Source organism: Athalia rosae, chromosome 1 (assembly GCF_917208135.1).
Source record: "Athalia rosae chromosome 1, iyAthRosa1.1, whole genome shotgun sequence".
In the NCBI taxonomy this organism is placed as follows: domain Eukaryota; kingdom Metazoa; phylum Arthropoda; class Insecta; order Hymenoptera; family Athaliidae; genus Athalia; species Athalia rosae.
In genome coordinates, this window is record NC_064026.1 from 23,802,112 (window position 1) to 23,817,980 (window position 15,869).

Here is a 15,869-nt window from a genome sequence, read left to right on the forward strand (position 1 = left end):
CGGAGAGACGCGAGGCGATACCGTATTCGAGACGACGCCGTTTTGGCCGACTAAATAAAGTTGTGGAAAAAAAAAACAAAACAATTCTGGTCAAGAATCATTACCCCCCACCGCATGTGGACCCGGTATCGCCCGTACCCATATACTAACCGATTACACGATAAGTTCGTTCCACGTCCTTGGACATAATCTATGGAACCTTTGTATGCCGAATCTAGTCCAATTGTAAGTTCGTAGCAATAGTAAGTAAGTCCGGTTCAGGTCTGACCTGTTCAGTCGGACCCTGTACCTGAAATTTGTTATTAGCCAATGACTGTTGTTAATTGTTGACAATTTCTTTTCCAAGAACCAGCTAAACTGACACCAGTGTTTCCTGTTGGTCGCAGGTTGCAAGTTTCCCGACCAGTGGAGGGGTGAGTGGTTTCAATCGGGTGTCCCACCATTGGTTGCTGTAAACGAAACGACGATCACGACAAAAGGGCGGTGCATAGACTCCGATGGTGATAAGTTTCTCATCGTCGATCGGTGAGTCACATTTGGCCTTTTACCAACCTACTATGTTTACGTCTAAGGCGAACGGATTCGAGAGAATTTCATACCCGCGGTTCACCGTGTCTACAAATATGCACCTACTCCTCCTCTTCCGAAGAGACTAGCTATCACGTATGGTGTAGGTATATATGGACGAAACGTACCTATATGTATACGCATATAGGTACACGACACATGAAACTTTGGTCAAGTTTAATTCATTAAAAAAGTTTCCAACTTCACTATAATTTTCTATAACTACACAAATATTTAACTACGCGAAAAAGTTTCCTACCCCTACGGTGTTCCGCACGTCCGGGAGCACCCATTAATCGTGGTGCAGCCGCACACACTTGTGAGTATGGTTGTGCCCTACACGCGAATAGGAACGAGAGGTCCGATCCCCCGGGACACGTGACGGTACATCGAAGCCAAGAATCACCCGAATATCGTGCAACTTTACGAAAAATTACGTGGTAATTCAATTATTCAATTCTTGTTAATATTCCAACAGTCTTAACGGGTGGTAATCCTCGGAGAGAAAGGGAGAAAATTTTCACGTTTTTTCAACATCGACCGCATAAGATATGCGATCGAGAGGCGAGCTGCACTCTTTAATCCCTTATCGTAAGTTTAGCCTTTTTCCGAGCTCGCCTTTTCCTACCGTCTGTCCGCCCCTCATAATTCTGTCGGGCAAGGCGCGCCGGAATAACATTTTGGCAACCTGTCTCGCTTAGAGAACGGTGTATGACAGACAGAGCGAGAGTCGGGGGATTGGGTGTTGGTTGCCCGACAGGTTGGTTGGTTGGCCGGTGCGACGAAAACCAGAGAGCGAGAAAGAACGCGGGAAGGAGGTAGAGAGAGAGAGAGAGAGAGAGAGAGAGAGAGAGAGAGAGAAAAGATGAGCGAGGGGGAGTAAAGCAGTCGGGAGACTCGGAGCCGAGCCGAGCTGAGAGCTAAGTTTTAATTAATGTAATGGAGAGTGGCGCGTGATTAGCCCCCCAATCAGCGAGTCCTTCTGTACGCGGAAGCGGAGCGGAGTGAGAGAGGCCCGACGCGGCGGTGGGGCAGCGAACCATTCGGAAGTGAAGAGAGCGAGATAACCGTTCGTGTTCCGGTAAAAGAGAGGGATGAGTTCTGCCGAGGGGTGGGGGAATACTTGACGTTGTTAAACGCAGAAGCGAGGGACAGATAAAGGACAGAGTCGAGGGACAGAAACGGGGAGGGGTCTCGGTGGGAGGGGGGGGGGGGGGCGGAATGAAAACCGACAAATGCTTAATAGCTTCGATCGTTTGAAATTTCAATTATTTCTCTGCTTCTGTCAGCCGTTACAAAAGTCACTGGGGACAACCGATCCTTTCACCGGAACGTTTATCGGACATTCGTATATAACCGAGTCTCAGGAAATATGCAGCATTTATGGGTCTGCTTTGTACACTTACAACTGTCCGTTCAAAACATTCATTTCATCGAAGATTTCTGTGCGACGAATATCTGATTGTGAGTAATATATAGGCTTGGGACGCTATACGGTTTGGAACTTTTTCACGACATTTTTCCCTATTTCCATTTTTTTATTTTTTCTTTTTATGTTTTTGCTCTTCAAGACCAAAACTTCGGAGGTTCATTCGCATGAACTATAGATTTGTGGTGCGCGATTTGTTATCTACTCGATTGAACGTTTATGGTTATTAGACAATTTCATACTCGAATAGATTTAATTGAGTATATATGTACTATAATCGGCGGATTAAAGAATACGTGAAGAACACCTGAATTTAATTGAATATTTATGGGCTCCGCCGATGTAATCATCGGAAAATCGATGAGACGGTTAATTGATGAATTTTCAGAGTAGTAGTCAGCCGTTGCCAAGTGACGTGGTTAGCATCTCTCGAATTCCAATTCTTTCGGTTTTGAGAATTTTCAATTTCATCTTCGCGGATTTTCGGAAGAGCCGTCTGTCAGCCTCGGACCAAACGAGTTTCAATTGTCTCCACGTATCATTCGAATTCCAAGTCGAACCATCCCGCGATCCTCGAAGCTCGAACAAATTCAATTCACTCTCAATAAAAACTGCGTCGCCTTTAGGTCATTCTCGAAACTCGTTCGCCCGCTGACATTTTTCCATTTTCACACGTCGCCTAGAAATATGTCATACCTCGTTGTTAATGAGATGCGGAAATCGGCACCTGCCAATTCAGTCCGAGAGGTCAATACTCGTTTGCATTCACTTTGCGGAATACCCAGTTACGATATATTTCCGCCAACCAGCTGTAGAGATCGAGGGGATCGATCGGTATTCGTGAAAATTTTTTTACGCCCGGTTCTATCGGGAAATCACAGTTATTTTTGAATCTGAAAATACGGAGCTCGCTAGGGTCCGGATAGACCATGGGCGGGTGAGAGAGCAAACGCACACCGCTTCGTCTTGTGGTCTGCGAATGAAACGGGAGAGCCACCGAGACAGAAAGTGAGCCTCCGCCGAAACGACATTATTCATATGCAGGTGGCGTGCGGCCGCAGAGGCAATATAACTTTTTTTTCTTCGTTCGGAAATGATGATAGCTAGAAGTAAAACTGCCCGTTGCCTAGGCGATCAAATATGGCGGCTAAGTCAAGGTGTCTAGCCAAAAACTCTGGCGCGTCTACGTCGCTCGCGAAGCTCAACGACAAACTCGCTCCGCTTGACATCATCGAACGTGGTGGAAAATTCGGAAAGACGCTACTACGATTCGTATCGGTATTTTCGAGAAATCGCCTCGAAGGAGTCGCGATGCACGAAGTTACGCCGCGAAAAGTTATCCAATCAATCAGCACGCTGATCAACTTTCCATTGATCGGTCTAATCCATCAGGGTACGGTGCGATATCGCAATTTACTCTCCCTCTAAACTTATTTCCGTCATCCAGCATTTTCTCTGAGTTATATTTCTAATTATTTTCCTCCCACTTTCCCTCAGGATATACCGTAAGAGTTTGACGAGCGAAAACGATCGAGGGCAATATATTTTCTCCTCGTCTCTCGGTCCATTCGTTCCATCCAATTCCCGTATCACTTTTTTTTCTCTCGAATCGCGATGCATTTTTTTCACCTTTTTTTTTTTTTCTCATGCATCCTACAAACGGGAAGTGATTTTTATCGTCTGCGACGAAGAATTTCGGTACATCAACGAATTTTCGCATCGTAGTAACACCTACCCCGGACTTGCGGGGAGTACATTTTATCAAGGTCGTTAGTGTGTTCCGGTGTGACGTACGACGTTCCCAAGTAGACACAGGTGTACCGTAGGGTACGAAATTCTTTCGCGAACCAACCAGAATATAATAATAACTAAGACATCGGTAGGTACGTAGCAAGGGAATTTCTCGGTTCGAACGAAACCACCGCGCCGTATTCAGAGTTAGAGATAGCAGCTACTCTGAGTGCTTTATTAAAATTTTCCTCGGTCCGATTCGCGAACTTAAAGCCCCGTTGATAAACGGTACTGCGGGACTCGAGACTCGAACGAATTATTACGGGGCGGCTGGAAAACTTAGATGGATATCACCAGCCGCGGTGCGTACATCAGCGAGAAACAACAATCCATTCACTCACTTCAGAGTTGACTCTGAAATTACTAATTAGAAATTAATTACAACGATCGTCTGCCGGATATAATTAGTCTGAAACAACCGAGCTCTCCGTAGCGATGTACGACTAATACGAAGAATGGCTCAGCGTATTCATAACGATTATATATATATATATATATATATATATATACGCAACTACTTACACGAATTAACGCGGCGAAAAAATTATTTCGCTGCTATAATTACGCGAGCGACTATAATCTGTCCGTTAGTCGAACTGACTCCGAAAGTCGCATATATATGTCGTAAGATTCTCGTCTTGGAGACAATTTTTTCATTTTCATTTCATGCTTTCCTGAAATTCGAAGAGCGGATGTGACGATCCGAGAATAATTATATAGTTGGCGAAACAATGCAACATCCGAGAAAGGCGGCTAATTAAACACCCTGGCAAAATGCTATAGATACTCGCGAGAGTCTGCATAGTTGCGAAAGATGTGGAAGTATACGGCGACGGAGGTGTCTCGCCGATGCGACGTCGCAATGTACAAATGCTTTCATTCGGAGTGTTGTAATTTTTATACCCGACGGTGACTCGTAAGTTTCAAGGTGAAACCCCCTCGCGCACGGCGGACGCGACCCGTTCATAGGAAAAAGTTTGGCCAGTCAAAAGTTTCGGTGTCACGTCTACCGATCGCGTAAGGTACATTTTTCTACCTTACGTGCGCGTGTAGGTACCTACGAAGGTATTAGGTGGCTCGAGCCGTTGAAAAAATCCCACTACTCTTTTTTTTGGCGAGCTTCACTTTTATGAAAAAATAAATAATGAGTATAGTTTTTTTTTTTCGCAAAAAAAGAACTGTAGTTTTTGAAAACATCTAATGTCCGAATTGAAATCAGTTCCCGTAGCTTTGATTCGTCGGTCATGAAGCGGACGAATAGCTCGTACCAGTCGTATCCACGAAATCATAATTTCGATCGATCTTATTGTTAGTGAAAATATCATACAGAATGGGGACACGAGCTTTTCAGCCGTTAGGAAGCGATCTTGACTATTGTTATTTAGCTGGATGTGAACCGGTTCAATTTTGGCCAAAGTTCAGAAGCGAGCTGCGAAGTATCCGCGCACCTGAGGCGCGGTGCCGTAGACGCACCGCAAGAGGCACGTGTGAGTTCGTTACTTCGGCAAACTTGAAAATTCCGCCTCTCAACGTCTCGTCAAAGTATTCCCCACATCTCCAAAATTTCCCGAACATCGCGTCAACTTCGATGAAGAAGACATCGCTGCCGGCGATGCGATGGGGCGACGGTCGCGTAGCACGCGTACCTCGACGGGTATCTATGTTACGTATAAAGTACAGGGTATATCCAGGCTTTCAAAATTCATCAATTGACATTCTAAACTTGTTTCGCCCTTACGCCGAGTCAAAACTTTCGCCTGATTGTTACTCAAGTTTTGCATAGTTTCGGGAGGGACGATCGATTTCTGTCGGTATCCGGAGAGCCAGCCCTGTGCATACACCGAAAGCTCCGTGGGTGGGGGGGGGGGGGGGGGGGGGGATGATGAGTTCCGAGATGCAAGCTTAACAAATAGAGACAATTAAGCGGCTAATACCGAAACGCGTGCCTCCTCAACATCCTCGGGGATCGTAAACATAAGATCAACAGAAACCGGTTAGCGACTACGCTCGGAGATAACGCGATATCTGGAAAAAGAAACCTTGTATCCAGATAAATATTTATTCCCGTAAATTGTCAAACTGAGAATTTCTCTCATCAGATTTCGAGCGATTTCTAAATTTTATCTCACCACTCGAGGCGCTTGGTACCTGGGCTTTTTTTCCGGTCAAGTCGGCGAATAAAGCTCCTCAGCCGCAAATAGGTGCATAATATATCCCGTGCGAGGTGAGGTAAATAATGCATCGATAGATGCCTGCTCGAGCCCTACCGTCGGTCCACCCTCGCCTGACCTCCTCCGAGCCCCTGTTGAATTTCCTTCCCACCCTCTACATGTGTACCGCTCGCTCGCTTATGCCAACAACAGCTTATTCACGTATTACCGGAGATTAGCAGCTTACACCTGGGTGCGTCTCAGAAGGTAAATTTTGCTTGTTATACAGCAGGTAACGTAATCACACACCGCGGCGAACTCGTCGTCTCTATTTCTCCCTTTCTCCTCGTGAAACGTACACGCGGATAAGTATGGCGGGACCGCTTTACTCGCAGGATAATTCCGTGGCCAGCGGGAAACAGCGATACGGAGTTATGCGTCGGGGAGAGGTACGTCGGCGTACGTTTCCACCCTTGGTAATTAGATATCGGAGTGCGCAAGAGTTCCACCAATTATCTCGATAACGGTATTCGCGCGAAACCTTCGCTAGTTCCTCTCCGCAATTCAACGATATTGCTGCACGCCGCTCATCATACGCCGCGGCGTATCGGATGAGAGAACGCCTACACAGCGGAGTAGTTAGATGGTCGGGAGAGCTACGAGCGAGTAGGTTTTCCGTTACGAATATCTGATCATTGTTAGCCATGCGAAACTGAAACGAAGCTGGCGAAAATCCGCAGTATAATTCGAAGGAAAACGTTTCAAATCCTGACCGTGGTGTCCAGTGTACCGGTACATGGAACGCGACCAAAAGGGTCCTTGTCGAACGCATTATAATGCATGAAGTAGGTCGCTAGCCGAGGTCCTGATCCTGCTTATACCCGACCCGGGCGAAGACAATATCTCGCCCTAGCCAACCACCGGCAATATCCTAAAAGCATTTTTCTATATACTTTTGCGGATACGAAATATAACGCCGTACGTTCCGCGCCTGTACATGTATAACTTATACATATGTGTATACGTATTGTATAACGCGTCTCCGGGCGCGATTTCTTTTATTTTTCCGAAAATTTTTCGACCCGCTATTTCTGTACACGTAACCGCAATCATTTTAACGTCGCGATGCGATTTTATCTTCATTTTCAGCGCGACCAGCGTCTTCGGAGAGTCGCCTCTGAGACTTTTCATCTCGTGTGTTTGGCGAAGAATGAATTGCAGTTTTTAGAAATAATTTTGGTTTATTGGCATCGACCTCGGTTTGCCACATATTTCGCTGAATATCGTGCGCAGCGGTATATAGATTCATGTACATTAGAGTATTTAACGGAAATCTGAAGTTCCCCGGGATAATTAATCAAAGCTGCGGAATAATTGTGGTGATCTGTTGGATACCACATATGCGTAATCAGTTGATCGGTGTATCCCAATTATTTTCATCCACGCTGCATACCGTATCTACGTATACATATGTGGAAATAATACGTGAAATCCTAATGCGTACGTTCATAGTTCATACGTGTATACAACGACGACGCATAATTATCCACAAACCTTTGTCAATCTATGTATAATAAATTTAATTATCACGCGAGGCATGTTGGATATTTACATAACGTGAAAATAAGTCACTCGGGAATCGAACGATGCAGAGAATATACACGTCGAAATTTGTTACGACCGAATGGAGAACCCTTCCACTATGTATATACATACCTATGTGTATACGTATGTACCCACATCGGTGGCTGACACGCGATGCCGCGTATACGATTCGCGGTAATCAATCGTGCGTCGAAGATTTCCATTCTCAATATATCCCGTACAAAGCATCGCCACGTGAGCGAGCATCTTTTCGCGGTTTTGCCATCGGACTCTGCGCCGTACATTATTATAGCCGCTACACTTCGAACTAATCGTGCTCTCCGTATAAGCTTCGGTAGTCCACCGTCGTTATCGGAGTCCCACGGGTTATAAACAATATGCGTCGTTTGTACGGGTAACCCGCGCTTACTGCGGACCTGATATACTTTCTTGCCCGGTGCTTCCCGCCGCAAAAGTTATCCCCGGGACGTGGGCCGTACACCGCGACCTACCGCAAAACGGTCTTTCGTGGAACCGCGCGTGGCTCCCGGAAGCTGGATCTTCTCGTACACGTGGGTCGCGCGTACCGTTTGAGAAGTTTCTAGATTTCTACCGGACTTTAGTATTTCTGTATAATTTCTTTTTTTCTTCAAGCGCTTCGAATGTTTTTCGAAATTCGACTTTCGTTGAAAACTCCGAGACACGTATGAAAGAAACAGTTCGTCGTCTGTTCCGTATCGTTTACGGAGGGTTGGAAATTTGCCGAGAATTTCGCCGTTTCGCGATAAATTCCGTATACGGCGGTGGTAGTAGCGCGTTAGGTGTACTTGATCAACGTCAGACTACGAGTACGACGGTACCGCATGCCCGTGCGTACATGCGGGAACGCGTCGAGGTGGGTATTATTGATAATCCATCGGCCAAATATGTGGGCGCGCATTAATGCCGGGGAAATCAATAGCACTCTCTTGCAACCGGACCCCTTCTGGCTATCGGGTAGTCCTCCCGGTGTCCAGGCTTACACGCGATCTACCTATGAGACAATATAAACAGAATTTATAACCAAATCATCACACCGGACTATGGCCCCCGCGATATAGTCGTATCGGATCACTCGTGGACACACGAATTTCCGCGGACCGTATCGCATCCGGTTTGGCAGTGGAGAGAAACTCGGAAGCATTGCGACCTCTTTTAAAATTTCTGTAACCTTTTTGTTTCGGCAATTTTTTTTTTTCAACGGTACTTGAATCTCAATTAATCTAATTGCCTGCCTTCTTCCGAACCAGAGCGCTCGAATTGGCTTTTCAAATTGTTAGAGTTGACGTGTGTTTTCGAAAGAATATGGCAATCGGCTGAATCGACGACGGATTATCCGTCAGTTTTGAGTCTTCAGATGTGAATTGGTGCGGAACTCTTAAAAGACGGATAGATATATACGTGTATAAACTATTTTCTAACACTACTTTTCATATTCTCCGCATATATAATCCAAGTTATTCTGTCCATCGCGATGATTGTACAGTTTTAATTATCGCGTCGACCTACGAATTTCCAATACGCGGTACGGGTAGGAGAAATTCACCGCGTCACACTTGTTATCGTCGCGATAAAAAAAAAAATAAATAAAAAAAGGCGATAAATTTGAAGACGTGCGAGAAATCGATGCCCGTGCACCGCGCGATTCGATTCGCGTAATAATCTACGTCATGTACGATCCTGCAACGAGTCAAGTACGCGTCAACGGCGCGTACGAGGGGGTACGGTGTGCGTTTCCAAGGAATCCTCGAAGACCGGCCGTTTCCACGCTTATCGGCGGTACGATCGTAACGAGTGATAATGATTACGATGCGACCAGTGACGCGTGATCTTATCTCTCTCGCCCCCGTTGCGAACTCCGCGTCACAAGCCCGTCGTCGCTGCGCTGCCTACACACTTTCGTCGTATTTATTTAAGCGTTAACGAATCGCTTACGTCAAGTCGAGTGTTCACGTTTTAACGAGAGCAGTACCAGGCGGGTGAGACGACGCAGTCCGTAGTTGGCCCGGATAAGCTTTCTTCGCCGCTATATAGAGATCGTGTACTTTTAATCTCTCTTTTAATACCCCCCCCCCCCCCCCCCCCCCCCGCATTCTCTTCGCCTCGTCCTCGGCGTTTTACTTCCGTTGATATTAACGCCCGGGGGAAAGAAGTAAGGCGTGTAAGAAGATTAATTTTTCTTGGTCAGAACCCCTGACCACGACACGGCGCGTTACGTCGCATACTCGTAATTATACCGGAGCCGCCTTCCACTGTACGTACATCCCTCGCGACCCGTTAGTGTTTCGGATCAGTTTTAATCCGAATAAGCTTCGGATTAGACGACAGATTTTTCTCGTGCGTCACGTGCACCACGAATACGATCGTTTGATTTATCATTCCATTTGAGATATTGTAAGAAATTCAATTTCGCCATTATTTAGGTATATCTATACCGCCGCCGGGGTACAGATATTTGGAGAGGACGGTTCGTCTAGCGTCGTTTGTCGACTAAATAATATTCCATTCCACAAATAGTCGCGGGAGGGGGGATGTCGCGTATACGTGTGCCACTGTGTACCTATACGCGTGCATCGATACGTACGGTATGTGTACGGTTGTACGTACATCCTGCCCGTATACACAACCATTGCGAAACATCCGGCGTCATATTCGTTCGCAACGTTGGCAGATGCCATTAAATGTTATCGTTGGGGGTACTGCAAAGTTACGAAGAATGATAAATCCCAGTCGCGAACAAGCGCCCCGTATAGGTATACAGGTACAGGGTAGTAACCCTCTCGCCCCCCCGGACCTCCGCACCTATATACCGCACCGGTATACAGAGCGGCTTTTCCCCGCGTGCACGGAAAGTTTTGTCAAAAACAATAATCGCTCGCCACAAATCACTGGGCGACAAAATTATTGTTGGTTGAAGCGAGAACGGACCTACTTTTCTTTCATTTTCCCCCATCGATAACTCAAATCTGTTATACTGGGACGGCGCCGTTCGCCGTTCGCCGTTCCCCGTTCCCCGTTCCGCGGTAGCTGAGCTTTCCTCCGACGGGATCGCCAACTTGGGGGTATATACGTACGGAGGGGTGGACGGAGGCGGGAGAGGGAGAGGGAGACGTGAGAATATTTCTGTAAACACACCATTTGGTAAATATTCCGTCAGCTCGTTGCGGTCTACAATATGATACCGTAAATAATTCGATTTCCCGCACAGCGGTACGTATATCGGTTAACCAATATCTGCACTCGCAATATGGCCGCGGTGCGTATTCAGTCGGCATAATATGTATGGGCCGATGATACAATTAATTACATACGTTGCATTTTAGCTAGGTCCTAATACCTGCGCGCAGATAACGATGCGATTTTTCATCTCACTCGTACGACCGCTACTAACAAGGTATCAACAACTCGTTTTCCACAGATTAATTAAGGGCTCCGAATCGAATGGCCAATTGCTTTCAAGCTCGACTCTACGTATACGTATATATGATAAACAGAACTATCGCGCGGCCTACTGGAATCACCAGATCTCTACGTAATGAACTACACGTATATATGTATAATAGCTACTACTCGCTGCGGAGCTAAATGTGGTACATATAGTTTCAACTTAGCCGCCAGTATATTTTCGGCTAAAACATGTACATACATTAATGACGAACGTGAAATTCCTTGGAATTTGATCATAGCTAAATCGCGTCGTTGTGGAATAACTGCGCACGCGAATACGCGATCGAGTTTGCGAACGTTCCACCTACATCTATAATAAATTTGTAACATCGAAATTGAATATAGCGATTCAATTGTGACGAAACTCAATCAATTGATTTTCGAAGGACTCTCCGCATTTGTGAAAAGTAAAGACAGATGCGAAATCTTGCGTACCGTAGATAGATACGATTGTTCGCTGCACAATTAGCGCTGAGAAATGTTGTTTAATTTGTTGCATAATAAGCCGAAACCTTCCACGGAAGCCGCGAGAGCCTCCCCCCATCTTCCGGCATTTGAAATCTCGGATTCATTGTATTAGTTGCCTTTATCGTTTGGTATTTCGGATCTGAAAGTCATCCGGTTTCACGTGTAACGTACATTCGCTTTGAGGAATCCCTTATAAATCCGAGTACATACATATATACAGTTATATACGGAGTATAGCCGAAGGCGCGCCTGTGTAAAATAAAGAGCCGTAAAATTGCAGACGGTGTGGAAATATTCGTGGCGCGATACGCGCTCTCTTTTCGGTGGCTTAAAATTTTAGCATATTTCAACCGGGAACGATCGCTCATCGTGAAAGGAGCGCCGCGGATTCCCGTCATTTCGTTAGGTGGGTAATACAAGGCCAGCTTCGTTTGGCGAAAACCAGACCAGATATGCCGTCTACGTTCTCGTTGGCGTTCGCTGCGGCTGCTAATGGACGACGTTAGAATCCGTCAGTCCGTCATCTTCGCAACGAGAATTCCGGAACACATTTATCAAAACGATTCCAAAGCTCTATCGGGACGGCGGTTGTTGTTCGGGGTGGAAAGGAGGGTGGCGAAGCATGCGCTCCCGCGCTAGCGACGGATGCCTCTATTATTTACACCGCGACAAGCAAAATGTTTGAATATTTGATACACCTCTAAATAATAGAAGATTAAGCGCGTTTGATCGGCGAACGCAGTGCCGGCGCGTATAGTCGCGTTGCTTTTCTCTGCCCATGTAATCTATTCCGCTGTTCCCCCTTTTTTCTCATTTCTTATATCCTCTTCGAGGGTTGCCTCGCAGTTCTTTCCACTTTACTTTACTCTCTCTTTTCCATAGCTGTACCTCCGTCGTATAGCTGGGGATGTTTCTGGGATTTTTTTCTTCCCCTTTAATATACACGCACCCCCGGCAAATATTATCAAAGTATCGCTAAAATCACCCTCGGATTATCCAGCTTTTTTCTGGGTTTTTTTTTTTTTTTTTTTTTCGCGTTACCCACATCTCCGCGAGCAAGCTTCTGGATTATTATACGTACAGACGGGGTCGCCAAGACCAGAGTTTCATTTTTTCTTATCATCGGTCTGATCTTCAAATTGTTTTTCCCGCTGTAAATTATTTGTTTTTTTTTTTCGCCAAGCTACCAACCGATGGGCTCATCGTTGATTCATAATTCTGGTATAATCGGTTGATATTTTTCAACTCGGGGATGAAGAAAAAACTTGGCGAAAGGCGAGCGGTCGAATAATTTCGCATTTGGGCATCTCGAGTTCACCTTCCACTCCATTGAACTTATATACAAGAGAAATAACAGCAGACCCGATCTTGACGGCGAAGTATGACGTCACTTTGTTGCCCACGTTTGTACGTACTACACAGCACATATGACGATACCCGATGTTGAATCTTTGTCCGAATCCACCCTGATGTTTAAATTTATATTTTTAACGCAAGTTTTCATTCAGCTCTCTGGACATCGAGGGGTGGAAAACAAATTATCAAAGAAAACCGACAAAATACGAACTGAGAAAAAAATAAAAAATTGAACAAATGAATTGAACGACTAAAATAAACGGTGAAAAGGCAGATGAATATGTCGCGAATAAAAATAATGTAACCATCATCGGGACGTCGTCAATTTTCTGATATCGTCGTCTGGTTCCGAAAGAGACTCGCTTTATGCAAGCGCGCGGAATATAAAGTTTCTGCTCTGCAAAAACACGACAGTGAAAGTCTGGCCAGGTATCGAGCGAAACTACTTGAATTCTTGCCGAACTTGTCACGCTGTCCACACTGCACTTAATTATATGCTTACTTAGAGCGAGTCAACTTAATTGGACTCATCGCAACTTCGAGTTTACCTTTGTCTTCATACAGTGTGATGCACCGGCTATATGCATTTATAGATGTATTGCAGTTATGCGTATATTACAAAGATACATAGGAGGAACTTTCAAATGTATTGTAAATATAAAAAATTCCACGACGGAGAATTCCTGAGCTGCAACTTGAAGAATTAGATGAGCGTTATTAGGGTATTCCGGAATTCAATATCATAAATTTTTTCGTTCTCGCATCCGCCGATGGGCGCGTATTACGACTGCAGTATCGAGCGTCGAGAGATGAAACAACTTTTGTTCAGTCCCGATAAGGATGATATTGATCTCCTTCCCTTTTGCCTCGTTCCCTTTTTTTATTCACTCATCTGAGAGCCGCGTGAGATTATCTCGCGCCATTTGCTCCGCAATTTTTCTTCCTCGCTCAAGCTCGTGTTCGTCAAAAGTCAATCTCAAAAACAGAAGAAAACTAAAAATCAATCTGCGAAGCATATTGAACATTTCGTACGAAAATTCTACTTTCGGGCTGAAATCCAGCTGAATTCGGATTAATTCGTCATTGAAATCATGTCAAGATCGGATTTTCGCCAAAGTGAGATCGTTGAAAGGGCCGCCCACTTGTATCCGGCATGGGCTAGGTCTCTAGACCGAAAATAAAAAGGGACGATATGAGGGTATTTAAATGGCCGAATACACTCCTGCACTCCCAACTCATTGATTTTTCTATGGAGCCCTTTTCTACGAGTGTACCGGTAGGAACCCAATTAGATTCCAGGAGGCCCCGCAAAAACATTACCTCCGAGCGTCGTTCCGGCGGGTTTTCAAAGCCGTTGCAGAACTATACTGTGCCTCCGACAATCCGACTAAAAGGCAAAAATTGCAGCCCCCTTCGGAATAAAAATTACCACAGCTGCATTAGCGCGATTGGCAAAAATTAGGATCGACCTCATTCTTCGCTTCTCACGCATTCAACGTTATGAAACGTGTTAAGATCGTATACGCGCCGCTGACCGCGTAACTGAAAATTGGGTCGAAAATGTATTAAAAAAATTTTCTTTCTCCAATTCCAGGGCGTACAACTGCGAACGATGCATGGTCATACACAAGAAACATTCGAACGTACTCCAGTACAAGGAGAGTGAGTATAAATCTCATATTTATGAACATTTGAACCGCCCCGCATCGATTTATCCGACACGGTCGTAACTTATGCCTACGGATCGTCATCCAATTTGTTGCGTTGATCAATTTTCAGCGTTCTGCCTCCAATCGGGAAGTTCGATCCTCGATGCCTGTGCACAGTTGGCGGGAGACGCCCCCTTAAACTCGTTGTTCCGGTCGGGGGCAGCCCCGTCGAAGTGCCCCTTCGAAGGGCCACTCCACTTCAGCTACAACCGTGGCCAGGGTGAATGTTCCAATCCGCCCTCCTTAGCCGAAACTTGTACTCACGAGTCGAGGCTTTTGCTCCGTTATCAAGCGTGTCACGATGTTTTAGCGACCGAAAGTACAGGTGAGCAGCAGCATGGAAATGGGTAAGCGGCAAAAGATGAAAACAAAAAGCGCATCGTTTAGAGATGAAATAGATTTAACACCGAACGAAGATAATTCTACACCTCGCTATCGCGTGGCGAATAAATTTGTCCTTCTAGCTAGTCGGAAATGAAATCTTTCCAAATCTGGACGAGAGCCAAAATTCTCTTAACGGTGTTACGGTGGACTTCTAGTTATCGTTCTCTCGTTCAAATGCAAATGAATACTCGAATCGCGTTTCAGTTAGAAATTTTTTCTATCGATTTTCACTTTGTTTCAACCGTTTGCACGTAATTTAACCATCGCATAAAACACGTTTCAACTAATTGCCGGTAATGCAAAGTGATCAAGTGAGGTGATTGATGTTTCTGTCAATTGCCGGTCGCACGGAAGGGGGGGGGGGGGGGGGGCTCGCATACCTATATATTTTATTAATAATTTTATCGGAATTGTATCGCCGTTGTGAATTTCCCTGATTTTCGTAAATTCAAATGAATATTGTTAAACTCGATAATTAATTCGAAATTGCGCTCTGCGCTGTGTACACAATCGTTTACGAGAGCGATGAAAAGCAATGTCATACATACCGACGCGAATCGCAAAAAAATTAAAAATAAAATAAAATGAAAAACAGCTCGACTCAAAGTTGACGCAAAAAGTGTGACGCTATCTAACCGTTCAACTTTCACTTTACAATCAGTGGAGGAACTCGAGTGCTTGGCCACGTGGAGGGAGGGAAGTACGCGGTACTTGGTGGCCCGTCTGAACGGTGAGAGATTGACAACCGACGAGGATCGCTACAGGTGCTTCATATACGCCAAGAGTGGTAGAAAATCTTGGAACTTGGCTCAGAGCGGGGATGCCACCTGCAGCGGTGTACTTAGCGCAACCGAAGGTGCTAGGACTCTAAAGATGACGCAGAGTGAGTGAATTTGCATTAGCAGGGTTTCAACCTCGCGGGTGTCGAAGGCATTACGCCACGCT

The 15,869-nt window shown here is 45.5% G+C and overlaps 1 protein-coding gene across 2 annotated transcripts in view; it reads left to right on the forward strand.

Annotated features, from left to right (window-relative positions):
* The window catches only part of LOC105692780, a 126,577-nt gene that overhangs the window by 96,794 nt on the left and 13,914 nt on the right, over positions 1–15,869 (forward strand). For both annotated transcript variants that reach the window (XM_012412219.3, XM_048648965.1), the window contains 4 exons: positions 387–525; positions 14,426–14,493; positions 14,611–14,865; positions 15,586–15,807. In XM_012412219.3, the coding sequence (XP_012267642.2) occupies positions 387–525; positions 14,426–14,493; positions 14,611–14,865; positions 15,586–15,807 (684 nt within the window). The remainder of the gene's footprint in view (positions 1–386; positions 526–14,425; positions 14,494–14,610; positions 14,866–15,585; positions 15,808–15,869) is intronic.